Below are 17,061 nucleotides of genomic sequence, written 5' to 3' on the forward strand. Positions count from 1 at the left end.
ACACGGAGCAATGGATCGAAACTACAAGAAAGAAGATTCCACCTCAACATTAGGAAGAACTTCCTGACAGTAAGAGCTGTTTGACAGTGGAATTTGCTGCCAAGGAGTGTGGTGGAGTCTCCTTCTTTGGAGGTCTTTAAGCAGAGGCTTGACAACCATATGTCAGGAGTGCTCTGATGGTGTTTCCTGCTTGGCAGGGGGTTGGACTCGATGGCCCTTGTGGTCTCTTCCAACTCTATGATTCTAGGACAGCAGAGTTATGGGGGTGCTGCTTGGCCCGCAAGCTTGACCAAAGGGAGGACCTGAAATGCAGAAGGCGAACCCCGCAGAGGAAATCAAAATTCCCACTTGGGGTTGGGGGAATCAAACTGTTGTCCCCTTTGACCAAGGATCCAGGCCTGGTGGTCAATGGTAAGATTTGGTGGCCCCCTACCCAGCTGAGGAAGAAGCAAGGAAAAGAGGCAGGGGGCAAAGGAGAGAAAATACCCCCCCCCCAAAGAAAACACCCCACAACTTACTTTGCTCTGAGGTTACTCAACTGATTCCTCACCAGCCCCACGTACTGGTCAATCTGTGCCTGGAAAGAGGAAAAAGGAGAAGGGTCTGTTGTGAGCAGAGATTTACTGGAAATGCCAGGAAGACGTTCAGGCTCCAGGATATGTCTGTGTGTGCTTTAAAGAGGCTGCTTCCTTCAGGTGTCACTCCATACATGCTCAGAGGCACGCTGGCCTTCCACCGGTATGTTTGAAAAGCTGCTTTCCAGAGAAATCGAAAGGCACTCAGCACCTGCTTAAGGGGTTCCTAGACTTGCATGCAATCCATGCCAAACACGGTTTTCTTGGAAGAATCCTGGGAACTGTAGTTTGCACACTCCTGGAGCACCTTAATAAGTGAACTACAGCTCCCAGGGTTCTTTGCCCAGTGAGAGAGGGCAAAACAAGGAATATGCAAGAACATGTCAATGATGGGCAGATCTGAATCCAGTGGATCTTCATGCAGACCTTAGTCAATCAGGGTCATAACAAGGCTGGGGGACAGCTGGCCCTGCCCTCAAATGCTGTTGGCCCCCAGTAATTATGGGGGTTCAGATGTCTTCTAAAAGTCTGGTAGGTGTTGTTCTCTTTGACATCTGGCGGGAGGGCGTTCCACAGGGCGGGTGCCACCACCGAGAAGGCCCTCCGCCTGGTTCCCTGTAACTTGGCTGCTTCTCGCAGCGAGGGCACTGCCAGAAGGCCCTCGGAGCTGGAACTCAAGTGTCCAGGCAGAACGATGGAGGTGGAGACACTCCTTCAGGTATACTGGGCCTTTGAGGCCGTTTAGGGTTTTTAAGGTCAGCACCAAAACTTCAAGGGCTTTGATGTCAGCAGAAGGGGCCCCCGCACCTTAAAGGGATTGAATTTTCCCTTGGGTAAAGTCTCCCAATTCTAGCTACACTTCCCCCCCCCTTCATTGCCCAGGACACCCACCTGATGTTGCCTGTACAGCAGAGGGAAGGTAAATGCACTTATCACACCTGCAGAAAGGAGAATAAAGAAAAATGAGAGTAAAAATCTGCTGCGCTGCTCCGTGACTTTCTTTTTTTCTTTTTAATAATATTTTATTAAGATTTTCCATAACGTTACAAAAAGAAAAATACAAAAATAATAAAGAAAAACAGTTAAAAACAATTCAATTTTTCATAACATATCTTGCATTTGCTTGTTTCCCGGACCTCCCCACACCTCCCCTCTTTGTATTCCAATTCTATTTATTTATTCAGCAAATCCTTTCCCTCTTTACTTCGTCCTTATCTTGATCTTAATATATTATACCTTTAAATTTTCACCTGTTAACATTCCGTTTTTGCATATTCCTTCGTACCGCTGTTACTAGAAACCCCTTAACCTCAATCCAACATCATTCTAACATTCATTAATTTTGCAATATTTCTGTAAATATACTTTAAATTTTTTCCAATCTTCTTCCATCGACTCTTCTCCCTGGTTTCGGATTCTGCCGGTCATTTCCGCCAATTCCATATAGTCCATCACCTTCATCTACCATTCTTCCAAAGTGACTTTCTTCCCCACCCTGATATCCTAACCGAGAGAGACCTTGCAACTGGGCTGTTAACTGGTCTGCCGCCGCCCCCCCCCATCTTGTCTCTTTCAAGCAAATCTCAGAGGCAATAGCAGGGAACCATGGCAGATTCTCCAGTGGTAGTTTAAAAAAAACATAAAACTGCCTTTAGTCAAAAGCCTCCCCCCCCCTTTTTTTTAACAGCAGTAGGAAACGGTTGCAATAATGAACCGTTGGTGTGAACTCCCCACCCCAAAATATATATACCGTACTTTTCTATGTATACGACACCCCCATGTATAAGACGCCCCCTTTTGGGGGGACTCAAATTTAAGAAAATGGGGGGAGATGGCACGGAGTTGAGCTTTTTTGCAGAGGATTTTTAAAATATATATATACATTTTTATTGGTTTTTTTAAACATATCATTTAACCTAACTTCTTATCTTATACAATATTTTAGACTTCCGTCAACAACTTCTGAAGATTTTCTGTTCTTTGTCACTTGTTCTGCATTTCTTAATTTCTCTATTACTTTTAATTATCCTTAACTAATAATTCTCATCATAGTCTTTTTCAAGTAGTCCTCCTTACAGAACTTCCTACAGTCCTACTAGTGTAATCTGTTTATTACAACTGTTCTTCAAATAGTTCAAATATTTACTTTTTAGCAGAGGATTTTAGGGGTGGTTGCTGAAAACCACTCACGCATCGCAAAATTCGCCTCTCGTCTGCGCCCTCGCCGCCAGAAGCTGACAAACGCCCGCCCTATCGCAGCAGCGTCAGCCAATCAACGCCACCCGTTGACACAGCAACCAATAACACGCACAATAGCCACTAACAGCTGCGGCAGCAACCAATCAAACATCCACCCTATGCACTCCCCATGTATAAGACAACCCCATATTTTTTGCATGATTTTTAAAGGAAAAAAACCTAGTCTTATACACAGAAAAGTACGGTACAGTCATACCTCATGTTACGTTTAAGTCGAGGGTGCAATGAAATTAAGGGCCACTATCTGAACGATAATCTTGGTCATTTGATTGCTCTTTTTACCAACTGCTGTCTTTTTTATTTGTATATATTTTATTTGTATACCGTATCTTTCACTCCATAAGACACACTTTTTCCCTCCTAAAAAGTAAGGGGAAATGTGTGTGCGTCTTATGGAGTGAATGCAGGGGGGAGGCAGGCAGGAAAAGCCCCCAAGAGCCGCACATAAGCTCCGCGCGGCTCTTGGGGGCTTTTCCCCAGGAGGGAGAAGGGACTGACGCAGCCAGTCAGTCCCTTCTCCCTCCTCGTAGAAAAGCCCGCAGGAGCCACGCGCTCCTTAAAGGGTGCGCGGCTCCTGTGGGCTTTTGCGGGAGGTGGGGGAATTGCCTTAGCCGGGCGCAGCCTCTTCTGGCCGGATGGATTCTGCTCGCTGTCTTGACTTCTTTGCTCTTTGGGGCTGGGGGGGGGGGACCCGGGCTTCCCTCAGCAGCCCCGAGAAGCTCTGGGAGAAGCGGACAGGCTTTCTTGATTTCCCCCTCTAAAAACTAGGTGCGCCTTATGGTCCGGTGTGCCTTATGGAGCGAAAAATACGGTATATTGTGTGTTTTATGTTGCTATGGCCGTCGGCTAATGCGAATAAAGTTTATCTTATCTTATTGTTACGTTCTTTCAGGTTACGTCCCGCGGTGACTCGGAAGTACCAGAAAGAGTTACTTCTGGGTTCGCTGCTCACACATGCACAGAAGCACTAAATTGTGCTTCGCGCATGTGCACAAGCGCCAAATCGCGCCACGCACCTGCGCAGATATGGCGCTTCAGGTTGCGCTCTTTTCATGTTGCGAACGGGCCTCCGGAACGGACCATCTTCGCAATCAGAGGTGCCGCTGTATATATCTGGCAGGGCACCTGTGTCATAAATCCAACAGGTGGTGTTTTGTGACAAAGCTTCACCAGCTGAACTAGCGGCTCTTAAAGGCGCAGGAGACTTTTTTCCCTGACTTCATCTGCCTAGTCCAAGGTGGCGCAGTGAATCTCAACTGAACCACTGAGACCGCCTGCAAGGCTGTTGTTCCTTGTTCGCCCAGTTGGTGGGCTCCTCTTCTCTCTGCCCCAGCCCTGAGATGCGTTGCTCCTTGCCCAGCCCACGGCCTTACCCAGTATCAGCAAAGTCAGCCCATTGAAGACGGCGCCCACGTAGGTGAGGATGTAGAACAGGAAAGCAAACTGAGAAGCAATGGGGGGAGAAAAGAAAAGGGCTCAGGTGGCTTTTGTTAGGCACAGAGAAAGTTCCTAGACCGGCTGGAGTGCAATCTTGGGAGCCTGCCCCCCCCCCCCCGGTCCTGCTGTGTCCCTGGCAAGATCAGAACTCGTTCCCCTCTCCAAACACACACACACACACACACACACACACACACACACACACACACACAGCATCCGCCACAGAGGATGTAGTGCTCAGAGTGTCAGACTAGAAACTGTAAGGTAAAGGTAAAGGGACCCCTGACCATTAGGTCCAGTTGCGGACGACTCTGGGGTTGCGGCACTCATCTCGCTTTATTGGCCGAGGGAGCCGGCGTACAGCTTCCGGGTCATGTGGCCAGCATGGCTAAGCCACTTCTGGCAAACCAGAGCAGCGCACGGTAACGCCATTAACCTTCCTGCCGGGGCGGTACCTATTTATCTACAGTCATACCTCGAGTTGAATGTGCTTCGGGTTGAGCACGTTCGAGTTGCGCACCGCGGCAACCCAGAAGTAACGGAGCGCGTTACTTCCGGGTTTCGCCGTTCGTGCATGCACAGACGCTCAAAATGATATACGTGCACGCGCGGAAGTGGTGAAATGCGACCCATGCACGCGCAGATGCGCCGTCGCATCTTGCATTCCGTTTGGGATGCGAGCAGGGTTCCGGAACAGATCCTGTTTGCATCCCGAGGTACCACTGTACTTGCACTTCGACGTGCTTTTGAACTGCTAAGTTGGCAGCAGCAGGGACCGAGCAACGGGAGCTCACCCCGTCACGGGGATTCGAACCGCCGACCTTCTGATCATCAAGTCCTAGGCTCTGTAGTTTAACCCACAGCGCCACCCGCGTCCCAAGTAACTGTAAGAGCAGAGTTCCAATCCCCCCCCTAGCCCACAAAGTTCGCTGGGTGACCTTGGGGGCCAGTAATTTGGCTTGCTGTCATTCTGACCTACCCCGCAAGGTTGTTGTGAGGATAAAATAGGGAGGAGCAGAACCATGGACCCCCCCCTTCAGCTCCCTGGAGGAAAGTTGGGATGTAGATGGAACAACAGCGGGAAATATAAAATAAATATATGAGACATGCCAAGCTAATTGCATGTCTGTTGACATCAGCACACATGGCCATCTTAGGGTCTATTCATGTCAGTGGGTCTACTCTTGAGTTGGATTTAGTCGGACGTATCTCTCGGCCAACCGGGCCCTGCTCCGTGGCAGCTGAGCGGAACTTCCACATCCAGGGGCAGTTGAGCCCGACTCCTCCTTACCTTAATGGACTCCACCAAGTCATCCACCAGGAAGAGGCGCTGGAGGGACTTGGTGCCCGACGTGACGTAGAAGACGACCCGCTCCGTGAGGCGCTCCAGCTGCTCCTTCGACAGCCCCAAGTCGGCGTCCAGCTGGGCCCTGGCAAAGATGGGATGGGTGGGTGAGCAAACGCCAGGCGACCTCATCAAAGGCAACCTTAAGAAGCACCCCTGGGCACATCCCCGGCTGCACAGCTCAAATTATGCTCCTCCAAAGTGGTATGGGAGCGGGTTGGGCTAGATGACCGCTGGGGGTCCTTTCCAAGTCTATGATCCTGTGGTTTGCAGCTGCTCTCCTGGAGAGAGGGGGGTTACTGGGAAGCAAGGTGCAGGGGGATTTTTGGGGTGGCATTCAAGGATGGAAGGCTGAGCCCCAGGCAGAAGGTGGTGAAGGTTCTGTGTGAGTGCCTGGAGGCGGTGGGAGGATGGATGGCGGCTAACAGATTGAGATTGAATCCTGACAAGACCAAAGGACTGTTTTTGGGGGACAGGGGGCGGGCGGGTGTGGAGGACTCCCTGGTCCTGAATGGGGTAACTGCGCCCCTGAAGGACCAGGTGCGCTGCATGGGAGTCATTTTGGACTCGGAGCTGTCCACAGAGGCGCAGGTCAGTTCTGTGTCCAGGGCAGCTGTTTACCAGTGCCATCTGGTATGCAGGATGAGACCCTCCCTGCCCGCAGACTGTCTCACCAGAGTGGTGCATGCTCTAGTTACCGCATTTTTCGCTCTATAACACGCACCAGAACATAACACACACGTAGTGTTTAGAGGAGGAAAACAAGAAAAAAATATTCTAAACGAAACAGTGGATGTATGATTTTTGTGGTTCATGCTGTGGCCACAGACATGTGATCTGACGGTGAGTTTGGGGTAGCCCAATGCAAAAATCCTGAGGATCCATGTGGATCCGTGCTAAAGTCGCCCTAAAGTCGCAGGGGCGCTGGGGGAGTGAACGGGAAGCAAGAGAAGGAGAACGATAGCTCAAGCACACACACACACACACAGCCCCTACAGTGGCTAATCCAAAATCGGACAGCAAAAAACTGCAGTCAGAGACAGAGCGCACGGGGTTGTTTTAAAGCAGCCAACCCCGCTCTGCTTCTCTCCCTCCTCCCCGGCTTGGCTGGCTGAAAAGCTTTGCTGCTACTTAGCGAGCTCAGTGGGGAGAAGAGAGGGACATAGAGTACAGGGTTGTTTTAAAGCAGCCAACCAGACAGGAGCCGCTTACACTCGTGTAAGCGGCTCCTCTCCTCTCCCGCTCTGCTTATCTCCCTCCTCCCTGGCTCGGCTCGCTGACAGGAGCCGCTTACACCCGCTTTGCTGTTTCAAAGCGAGCCACGGACTGCTCAGGACTGCAGCAGATTCCCCCGGGATCCGTAGGCATTCGCTCCAGAGCATGCACAGACATTTCCCCTTACTTTCTAGGAGGAAAAAACTGTGTGTTATGGAGCGAAAATTACGGTATCTCTTACTTGGACTACTGCAATGCGCTCTACATGGGGCTACCTTTGAAGGTGACCCGGAAACTACAACTAATCCAGAATGCGGCAGCTAGACTGGTGACTGGGAGCGGCCGCCGAGACCACATAACACTGGTCCTGAGAGATCTGCATTGGCTCCCAGTATGTTTATGAGCACTATTCAAAGTGTTGGTGATGACCTTTAAAGCCCTAAACGGCCTCAGTCCTGTATACCTGAAGGAGCATCTCCACCCCCATCGTTCTGCCCGGACACTGAGGTCCAGCTCTAGGGGCCTTCTGGCAGTTCCCTCACTGAGAGAAGTGAGGTTACAGGGAACCAGGCAGAGGGCCTTCTTGGTAGTGGCACCCGCCCTGTGGAACGCCCTCCCAGCAGATGTCAAAGAGAAAAATAACTACCAAACTTCTGGAAGACATCTGAAGGCACCCCTGTTCAGGGAAGCTTAGGGAAGCATGCCTGGCGTGCTCTGGTCCATGGGGTCACATAGAGTCGGACACGACTAAACGACTAAATAACAACAACAAATCTTATATTTTGGAAATGTACATCCAGGTTTTTTTCCTTTAATTTTGTTGGGGCCTCCAAGTGAGTGGGGCCCTAAGCTATCACTTGTTTAGCTTATACATAAATCTGGCACTGTGGCCTGCCTTTTCCTAAGCCAGACCATTGCTCCGAAGGTGGAAGGGGCAAGATGGGAGGGTAGGGAGGCTGACAGCAGGGGGCGCCAGAGCCAAGGACTGGTGGAACCAACGAATTCTAGGTTGTGTAGTTACAGCCTCTACCCCAAGCAGAGACATCACCTTGCCGACAAAGGTCCCTATAGTTAAAGCCATGGTTTTCCCAGTAGTGATGTATGGAAGTGAGAGCTGGGCCATAAAGAAGGCTGATCGCCGAAGAATTGATGCTTTTGAATTCTGGTGCTGGAGGAGACTCTTGAGAGTCCCATGGACTGCAAGAAGAACAAACCTCTCCATTCTGAAGGAAATCAGCCCTGAGTGCTCACTGGAAGGACAGATCCTGAAGCTGAGGCTCCAAGACTTTGGCCACCTCGTGAGAAGAGAAGACTCCCTGGAAAAGACCCCGATGTTGGGAAAGATGGAGGGCACAAGGAGAAGGGGACGACAGAGGACGAGATGGTGGGACAGTGTTCTCGAGGCTACCAGCATGAGTTTGACCAAACTGCGGGAGGCAGTGGAAGACAGGAGCGCCTGGCGTGCTCTGGTCCAGGGGGTCACGAAGAGGCGGACACGACTAAACAACAACAACAACAATGGGGCTGGTGGGTGCCTTGCGGTTCACTCACTGGAAAGGGTTGTGTCCCTCCCCTCGGTGGACGGCGAGTAGTATTTTGCTGTAAACCCTGAGAGAGATGGTGACGCTGAGGGCCGCCAGGGAGAGGTAGGAGGCCACGCTGATGATGCTGAAGTGCAGCAGGCACAGCAGGGCCACCATCAAGGCGGTGAAGACGAACGCCGACTTGCGGGTGTCGCGCCAGTACACCAAATCTGCCACTGCAAGCAAAAGAGAAAAAACAGCTGCATGACGCTGCAGAGAGATAAAAAGCACCCTTCTTGCTAATCCTCATGACCAGTGCTGGATTTACATATAAGCTAAACAAGCTATAGCTTAGGGCCCCACTCTCTTGAGGCCCCCCCAAAAAATGTAAAGGAAAAATAACAACTGGATGTACATTTCCAAAATATAAGATAATAAAACAAATTAGAACCTACATACAGCAACAATGTTTTGTGTTGTGTAGGCTCCTATGATGTAAGTAATGGGCCCCGCCTGCTCGCCTGCTCCCTAAAATATCACTGGTTTGCTCCTTTCTATATATAGGGTAGGGACATGGGTGGCGCTGTGGGTTAAACCACAGAGCCTAGGGCTTGCTAAACAGAAGGTTGGTGGTTCGAATCCCTGCGATGTGGTGAGCTCCCGTTGCTCGGTCCCTGCTCCTGCCAACCTAGCAGTTCAAAAGCACGTCAAAGTGCAAGTAGATAAATAGGTACCGTTCCGGCGGGAAGGTAAACGGCGTGTCCATGCACTGCTCTGGTTTGCCAGAAGCGGCTTAGTCCTGCTGGCCACATGACCCGGAAGCTGTACGCCGGCTCCCTTGGCCAATAAAGCGAGATGAGCACCGCAACCCCAGAGTCGGCCATGACTGGACTTTACCTTTTATATATAGGGTGCCTACATTCTGCATGGACTGGTTGCATGGCAACATGTGCAAATGGCTTGAGATAACTAAAGGTAAAGGTAAAGGGACCCCTGACCATCAGGTCCAGTCTCTGTGGCCAACTCTGGGGTTGCGGCGCTCATTTCGCTTTCTTGGCCGAGGGAGCTGGCGTACAGTTTCTGGGTCATGTGGTCAGCAGGACTAAGCTGCTTCTGGCGAACCAGAGCAGCGCACGGAAACGCTGTTTACCTTCCCGTCAGAGTGGTACCTATTTATCTACTTGCACGTTGACATGCTTTTGAACTGCTAGGTGGGCAGGAGCAGGGACTGAGCAACGGGAGCTCACCCCGTCGCAGGGATTCGAACCGCCGACCTTCTGATCGGCAAGTCCTAGACTCTGTGGTTTAACCCATAGCGCCACCTGCATCCCTGAGATACCTATTAGGCTCATAAATTACCATATAGCATATAATCAACACACAGAAAACAGTGGCAATTTGTTGTTGACAAAGGACAGCTGGACATATGAAGGGCCCCATTACCTTCAGTAGCTTAGGGCCTCATCAAACCTAAATCTGGCCCTGCTCATGACACCAAATCCCTGACACCACAGGGAGAAAGCGAAGCAAGCAACAGCAACTTCATTGTGCTGTAGAGAGAACCACCCATGCTGCTAGACCTCATGAAGGTGTAGGGATTTGCAACATAGCAGGCAAGAGAAGGAAAGCAGGAGGCACTAAAACAGGGGTCAGCAAACTTTTCCAGCTGGCGGCCGGCCCACTGTCCCTCAGACCATGTGGTGGGCTGAACTATATTTTGAAAAAAAATAATAATGAATGAATTCCTATGCCCCACAAATAACCCAGAGATGCATTTTAAATAAAAGGACACATTCTACTCATGTAAAAACACGCTGATTCCCGGACCGTCCGCGGGCCGGATTTAGAAGGCGATTATGCTGGATCCGGCCCCCAGGTCTTAGTTTGCCTACCTATGCACTAAAAGTCTCAGAACCATCAGGAGGGATCGAGCAACATCATCTCAGGTCTGAAATTTAATGCACTGGCTTTTTAACGCACTCCAAAACTTTTCTAATCACTGTCTGCTTGGTTCCTTAAACTCGCCCCCGTGCCCCCTACCCCGCCCTATAAAAAGCACTATTCAGAATAGCAGTTTGCAAGACCCACTGAGAAAGGCAATAACATAATCCAATTCAAAATAGTGGTAGACCGGTTGCACATTTGTTCCAAATCCAATTGAAATTATTTGATTTGAATGATTCAGCCAAGCTGGGGAACTTAAGAGCACAAATACTGTATGCCCAAAGATGGGAAGAAGGAGACGTACCAACCGAGGAAGAACGGCTTTTGAAAAGGCGGAAGATGCAGAACTGGCAAGAGGACAGGCAAGATTAGAGACCAAAATGACGAAAAAGGTTCCTTGAGGACTGGAGACCTTTCACTGAGTTTTTAAAGAACTAAAATAGCAGGATGAAAACAAGAGCAGGGCTTGAATTACGAGCAACTGCGTTAATTAGTGAGATAAGTAGGTTAAAGTGAATGAATGGAATAGCATTTCCGAAGGGAAATAGGGAAAGCGTGGAAGGAGAGGGTGGGAAGTGAGTGGATAAAGTAAAGGTAAAGGTCAAGGGACCCCTGACCATTAGGTCCAGTCACGGATGACTCTGGGGTTGCGGCGCTTATCTCGCTTTATTGGCCGAGGTAGCCGGCGTACAGCTTCCGGGTCATGTGGCCAGCAGGACTAAGCCACTTCTGACGAACCAGAGCAGCGCACGGAAATGCCGTTTACCTTCCCGCCGGAGTGGTACCTATTTATCTACTTGCACTTTGATGTGCTTCTGAACTGCTAGGTTGGCAGGAGCTGGGACCGAGCAACGGGAGCTCACCCTGTCATGGGGGATTCGAACTGCCGACCTTCTGATCGGCAAGCCCTAGGCTCTGTGGTTTAACCCACAGCGCCACCCGTGTCCCGAGTGGATAAAGTAATTCACAGTAAAAACAAGAAAACCGAGGCACTTGATCCAGTGATAGCAGCTTTTTTGCTGTGACCGGGGAGGCAGAGCACAGCCATGGTGTCTAGGAGCCATCGGCAGCCCTTTCCTCCTCCGTGAATTTTCTAGTCCTCTTTGAAAGCCACCAAACTCGGTGGCCATCTCTGTGTCCTGGGGGAGAGATGCCCCAGCCTCTGTCCAGCTTTCTCCAACCAGCAGATTCTATATATATATAATTCTTTATTCATTTTTTCTTTTTCATTCATTACATACATCTCAAATTATTAACGTTTACTATATATTCCTCCCTCCCTCCCCTCCGAGACTTCCCCCAACTCCACTTCTTGTTTGTTTCTATTCTCACCCACTTTGCTATCTCTCAACAGAAAAGGTTATTAATAACCTAAAAACATAAAATTAAATTAAAATAAAATAAATAAAATTAAAATTAAAAATTGAAATTTAAAAATTAAAATTTAAACTAAATTTAAATTACATTAAATACACCATCCTATTTCACTATCTTCTAAACATTTCCTGATGCTGATAATGTGGATGTTTATTTAAATCCTGCCATCAAGTCTATTAATTTCCTTTGTTTCTGCAAATATAATATGAGTGGTTCCCAATCTTTTCCAAAGTCTCTGTTGCCTAATTCTCTTAGTCTTTCTGTCATTTTTGCCAGTTCTGCATAGTTCATCAACTTCTCTTGCCGTTCTTCTTTAGCTGGTGTTTCTCCAGTCTTCCAATTTTGTGCAATCAACATTCTTGCTGCTGTAGTGGCACACATAAATAAAGTCCTCATTTCTTTTGGCATGTCTTGACCTAAAATACCTAATACCAACCAGGAGATTCTGTGGCCGCAGGAGATCCCGTGACGCAGAGGCGAGAGGACTCCTATCTGCCCTGGGCACTCACTCCCTGACTTAGGGTTAAGGTGGGTCACGCTGGCTAAGGGGGGAAACTCAGCACTCCAGGAGAAGAAATCAACCCTCTTCTGACTGCCCCACCCACTCCAGTGTAACGGCCGCATCCTGCACTTAAGTTTCTAAGGAGGGAGCTGCCAGCTGGAAGCTGCTCTTTTGGACCCAGGAGACCCTGCTTCCTCACCCCAGAGGCTGCCGCTATACCTCAGCAATGGGGAAAGCACTCTGCACGTGGTCAGGGACACCCTTGCTTCCCTCCCTAATTGTTGCCATTGTTATTAATGCATTTGCTTACATCCTGCCTTTATCCCAGACAAATTGGAAACAACACAGCTCAAAGCACAGAAAGCTAAAAAAAACACGGTTGAAAACTAATTGAATTCTAATAGAATCATAGAATCATAGAGTTGGAAGAGACCACAAGGGCCATCGAGTCCAACCCCCTGCCAAGCAGGAAACACCATCAGAGCACTCCTGACATATGGTTGTCAAGCCTCTGCTTAAAGACCTCCAAAGAAGGAGACTCCACCACACTCCTTGGCAGCAAATTCCACTGTCAAACAGCTCTTACTGTCAGGAAGTTCTTCCTAAGGTTTAGGTGGAATCTTCTTTCTTGTAGTTTGGATCCATTGCTCCGTGTCCACTTCTCTGGAGCAGCAGAAAACAAGCTTTCTCCCTCCTCTATGTGACATCCTTTTATATATTTGAACATGGCTACCATATCACCCCTTAACCTCCTCTTCTCCAGGCTAAACATGCCCAGCTCCCTTAGCCGTTCCTCATAAGGCATCGTTTCCAGGCCTTTGACCATTTTGGTTGCCCTCCTCTGGACACGTTCCAGTTTGTCAGTGTCCTTCTTGAACTGTGGTGCCCAGAACTGGACACAGGACTCCAGGTGAGGTCTGACCAGAGCAGAATACAGTGGCACTATTACTTCCCTTGATCTAGATGCTATACTCCTATTGATGCAGCCCACAATTGCATTGGCTTTTTTAGCTGCCGCGTCACACTGTTGGCTCATGTCAAGTTTGTGGTCAACCAAGACTCCTAGATCCTTTTCACATGTACTGCTCTCAAGCCAGGTGTCATCCAGCCTGGCGTCCCTAGGCAGGGAGTTCCCAAGTTGCCTGGGAGGTGCTACCACCGAGAAGGCCCTTTCCTGCATCCCCAGGAGCCCCCCTCCCCATGAAGAAGCCTGAGGCCTGTATTTGGACTCGGATCTGAACTCAGGGCTCTAAAGCCCAACCAATCCTCACTATGGCTTTGTGGTGGCCTTTCCTCCCTCTTCTGCCTGCCCTCCAAGCTCAAGTTGGAGCTGGCCCTGCTATGGTTACACCTAATCCCTGTCTCACATTTGTAAGAACTCAGGTCTTTTATTGCGGCAGAACCTATCCTTTGGAACTCCCTGCCTAGTGATATCTGGCAGGCAGCCTTCAATGTCCTCTTTCCGGCACCTGCTAAAAGAATCCTTTTTTGGATAACCCTGATGTCTGGGAAGCCAGTGCGAGTTTGCTGTTAACTGTTATTTTAACGTTCCAAAAGAATTGTTGCCGTTCGTTCCTTTCAGTGCATTGTCTTCTCTGCAAACTGCTCTGAGAGTTGCTTTCGTTTCACAATCCGCCTGTGTGTACGTTTGACGGAATAAATCCATAAATAAGGGGAGGCCACACCCTTCCGGCGGGATGAATCAGGGAGCCTGTGCTGGGCTGAAAGGTTTGGATGAGTTTGCAAGCCTGCAGGTAGGCAGCTGCTGCCAGTCTGAGCAGGCAATACTGGACCCAAGGCTCCTCTAGCAACAAGCATCTTCCTGTATGTGCTCAGGTACGGATTCAGGAACAAAGGAAAGATCAGGTTATGTGTCTTTTCCATCCAGCTTAGCCTTGTCTACTCTGACTGACAGCTGCTCTCCAGAGTCCTGGGCAGAGGGTAAAAGGGTTAAACCACTCGCTATCTATTCTCCTTTAGAATAAATAATAATAAATTTTATTTATACCCCGCCCTCCCTGGCCAGAGCCAGGCTCAGGGCAGCTAACGCCAATAAAATCTCAGTAAAAACATAATAGGGGGGAAAGGGAGGAAAAGGAAAAATTTAAAATACAGGTCAAAATGCAATTTAAAATGCAGCCTCATTTTAAAACAGCTGATAAATCAAGCCTCGCCCAACCCCGTGCCCTCCAGATCTCCCAAACTACAACTCCCAGGTGTCGAATCGGGAGATGGGAGTTGTAGTTTCGGACACCCGGAGGGCGCAGGGTTGGGTAAGGGAATCCTTGCGGTTGGCCCCAGCGATCCCGGAGGACGGCAGAGGAGGATGGAAAAAGAACCTAAATGCCTGCAGCTGTCATAAGCATCACACACACACCCCTCCCTACTCAACCCCTATAACTGACAGCCCCAAATGCCAGGCAGGCAACTCAGCGAGGAAAGAGAGGCTGCGAAGGGAGGGGGCGGAATAAGGCAGGCCCCGGCTGCAGGGATTTTTTTGGGGGGGTCCCACCTACCTACCCACCCACCTCCTATGGCACCGGCCTCACGCCCCAAAACTTTGCCTCCCCTGATCTCAACACCCCCCATGCCATACAGGATGCCCCTGTCTGTCAAAACAGCCGCACACAGCTTCTGAGGATCGGGTCCATCTCCCTCCCGGATCTTCCCTCCTCCCGTGTCGAAGTAGCCCAATTGCAGACCCCCGGTTGACACAGCCCCCCCCCCCCCCAATCTTTCTCCCTGGCAAGAAATCCCCCTTTTCACAGGTCCTTCCACCCATCTTTTAAACTCCACCCAGCTCTGAGCCCCCTTGGAGGGTATAGATATATTTTTAAGTGTGTGGTTTTTTTGGGGGGGGGTGTTTCCTACCTCTGTTAGCCATGGCGAGCCCCTTTTTCTCGCAGATCCAAGACTCGTCGCGGCTCTGCGGGGACCTCTCACGAGCGTCTGGCTGGAGGAGGGGCGCCCAGTCCTGGGAGGGGGGGTGTCGGGGCAGAGGAGGGGGGGCTATTTATAGCTGACGAATCCCAGCTGCCATTTATCGTCACAGAATCTCCTGCCTTGGCTCACTCAGAGAGGGTTCTGATCACCCGGAGGTGGGGGCGGGGAGGGAGAGGAGCACCCAAATTCAGGGGTGGTGGCTGGGAGATGGTCATTTTGGGGTATTGCAGGAATTTATTATTATTATTATTATTACTATTATTATTATTACTACTACTACAGTGGTACCTCGGGTTAAGTACTTAATTCATTCCGGAGGCCCGTTCTTAACCTGAAACTGTTCTTAACCTGAAGCACCACTTTAGCTAATGGGGCCGCCCGCTGCTTCCGCGCCGCCGGAGCACGATTTCTGTTCTCATCTTGAAGCAAAGTTCTTAACCTGAAGCACTATTTCTGGGTTAGCTGAGTGTGTAACCTGAAGCGTATGTAATCCGAGGTACCACTGTACTACTACTTCCGGGTTAAACACAAAACTGGGCTTTTGTGCACACATCACCAGGAGATTATATTCTCTCTGAAATTCTTCAGTTCCTCATTCATGTTGCTTTGCGCAGCTCTGTTTAAAGGGACAGGGAGCCGGGAACCAGGAACCGGGAGCCAACGCCAGCCTTGCAGAGCAGGCTTGGTGTGTGAGAGAGGAAGGCAAAGAGCGTTCCTCCTCAGGTGCTCAGTCGCAGAGTCAGCTGCCGTGTGAGTGAAGGGGGCGGTGAGGGGAGAGAGAGGAATATTTGGGAGTCACACGCCGGAGACCCTCCTGGCTCCAATTCCTGCTCGGCTCAGCACAGAAGCTATTTTTACTCGCTGACTCGACTCGGCTACCATCCCGGTCCGGGCAAGTTGCCAGGGGGGGTGAGTAGGGATGTTTTCTGGGCGAAGAAGGCCTTACTAGGCCAACTCCATGAAAGCTCAGGCATGGCGGGGGGGGGGGGGAGAGATGCTAGAAAGCCACAGACGCCCCCTCCCCACTTTTTCTTGGTTTTTCATTTAATACCTCCCCCCACTAATATCCATGGGCGGCAGCTCACGAGTTGCAGAATAAGGCCTTTAGCTAAGCAAACAACTTGGAGGTTTCCCTTCTTTCATTTCAATATGCAACCACAGGTTTCTAGCCCTCATGGAGGCAGCCAATAAACAAACAAAAAAACGCCCCGCAAATTCTCCTGTTAAGGAATGGCACCCCATCATTCTCTGGTCCCATTCACAGCATACAGGGCTGTGATACAGTCATGGCTTTCCCCCCTACTAAAAAATTATGGGAGTTATAGTTTGGGGCGCCGAGCGTTCTTTGGCAGCGCCCCTAACCCCCCTCACAGCGCTACCATTCCCAGAGCTCCCTGGGGAGAGGAGCCGACTGTTTTCACCGCTCTGGGAATTGTAGCGCAGCCTATGCCTTGTCTGAACAATCCGCCTGCGGTTCGCTCACCTACGGGGCATTTTTCCAGAGTGTTCCCTGATTGGTCCAGCTCTGCTTGACGCTGCTGTGAGATTGGCGCCCGGTCTTCTTCCTCCTCCTCCTCCTCTTCCTCCCTCTGCTCCACCTCCTCGTCCCACGACGGGTGTTGGCAGAACTCGGATGAGGTCAGTGCTGGGTGCTGTATGGTGTCAGCACCGCAAGGGGCGCCCGGTTCCGGGTGGGGCACTAAGGCGTCGGGTGGCGGCAGGTCCTCCAGGGAAGTGTCTGGGGGGAAGCGGACAGCAACACTTTTTATTCCTCTTGGAATCGTAGAATTCCAAAATGACAGACCTGATAAGAAACCACTCAGGCGATAAGGTGAAAAAAGGACTGCTTCCAAAAACTAAAATATGGTTCCAAAAGCAATACTTTGTTTTGCCCAGCCCAGATTAATTTCACAGTTCTGTGGGAGAAATTGGTGTTAAGCA

General features: G+C 50.1%; 1 protein-coding gene across 1 annotated transcript in view; it reads right to left on the reverse strand.

Annotated features, from left to right (window-relative positions):
- The window catches only part of RTN2 (reticulon 2), a 34,069-nt gene that overhangs the window by 3,434 nt on the left and 13,574 nt on the right, over positions 1 to 17,061 (reverse strand). Inside the window, exons 4-9 of the mRNA XM_083455584.1 lie at positions 16,604 to 16,858; positions 8,383 to 8,590; positions 5,563 to 5,701; positions 4,208 to 4,277; positions 1,467 to 1,513; positions 519 to 577 (exon numbers count right to left, since the gene is read on the reverse strand). Of these exons, the coding sequence (XP_083311710.1) occupies positions 519 to 577; positions 1,467 to 1,513; positions 4,208 to 4,277; positions 5,563 to 5,701; positions 8,383 to 8,590; positions 16,604 to 16,858 (778 nt within the window). The remainder of the gene's footprint in view (positions 1 to 518; positions 578 to 1,466; positions 1,514 to 4,207; positions 4,278 to 5,562; positions 5,702 to 8,382; positions 8,591 to 16,603; positions 16,859 to 17,061) is intronic.

The sequence above is a fragment of the Podarcis tiliguerta genome (genome assembly GCF_965153285.1).
Source record: "Podarcis tiliguerta genome assembly, chromosome: 8".
Classification (NCBI taxonomy): Eukaryota; Metazoa; Chordata; class Lepidosauria; order Squamata; family Lacertidae; genus Podarcis; species Podarcis tiliguerta.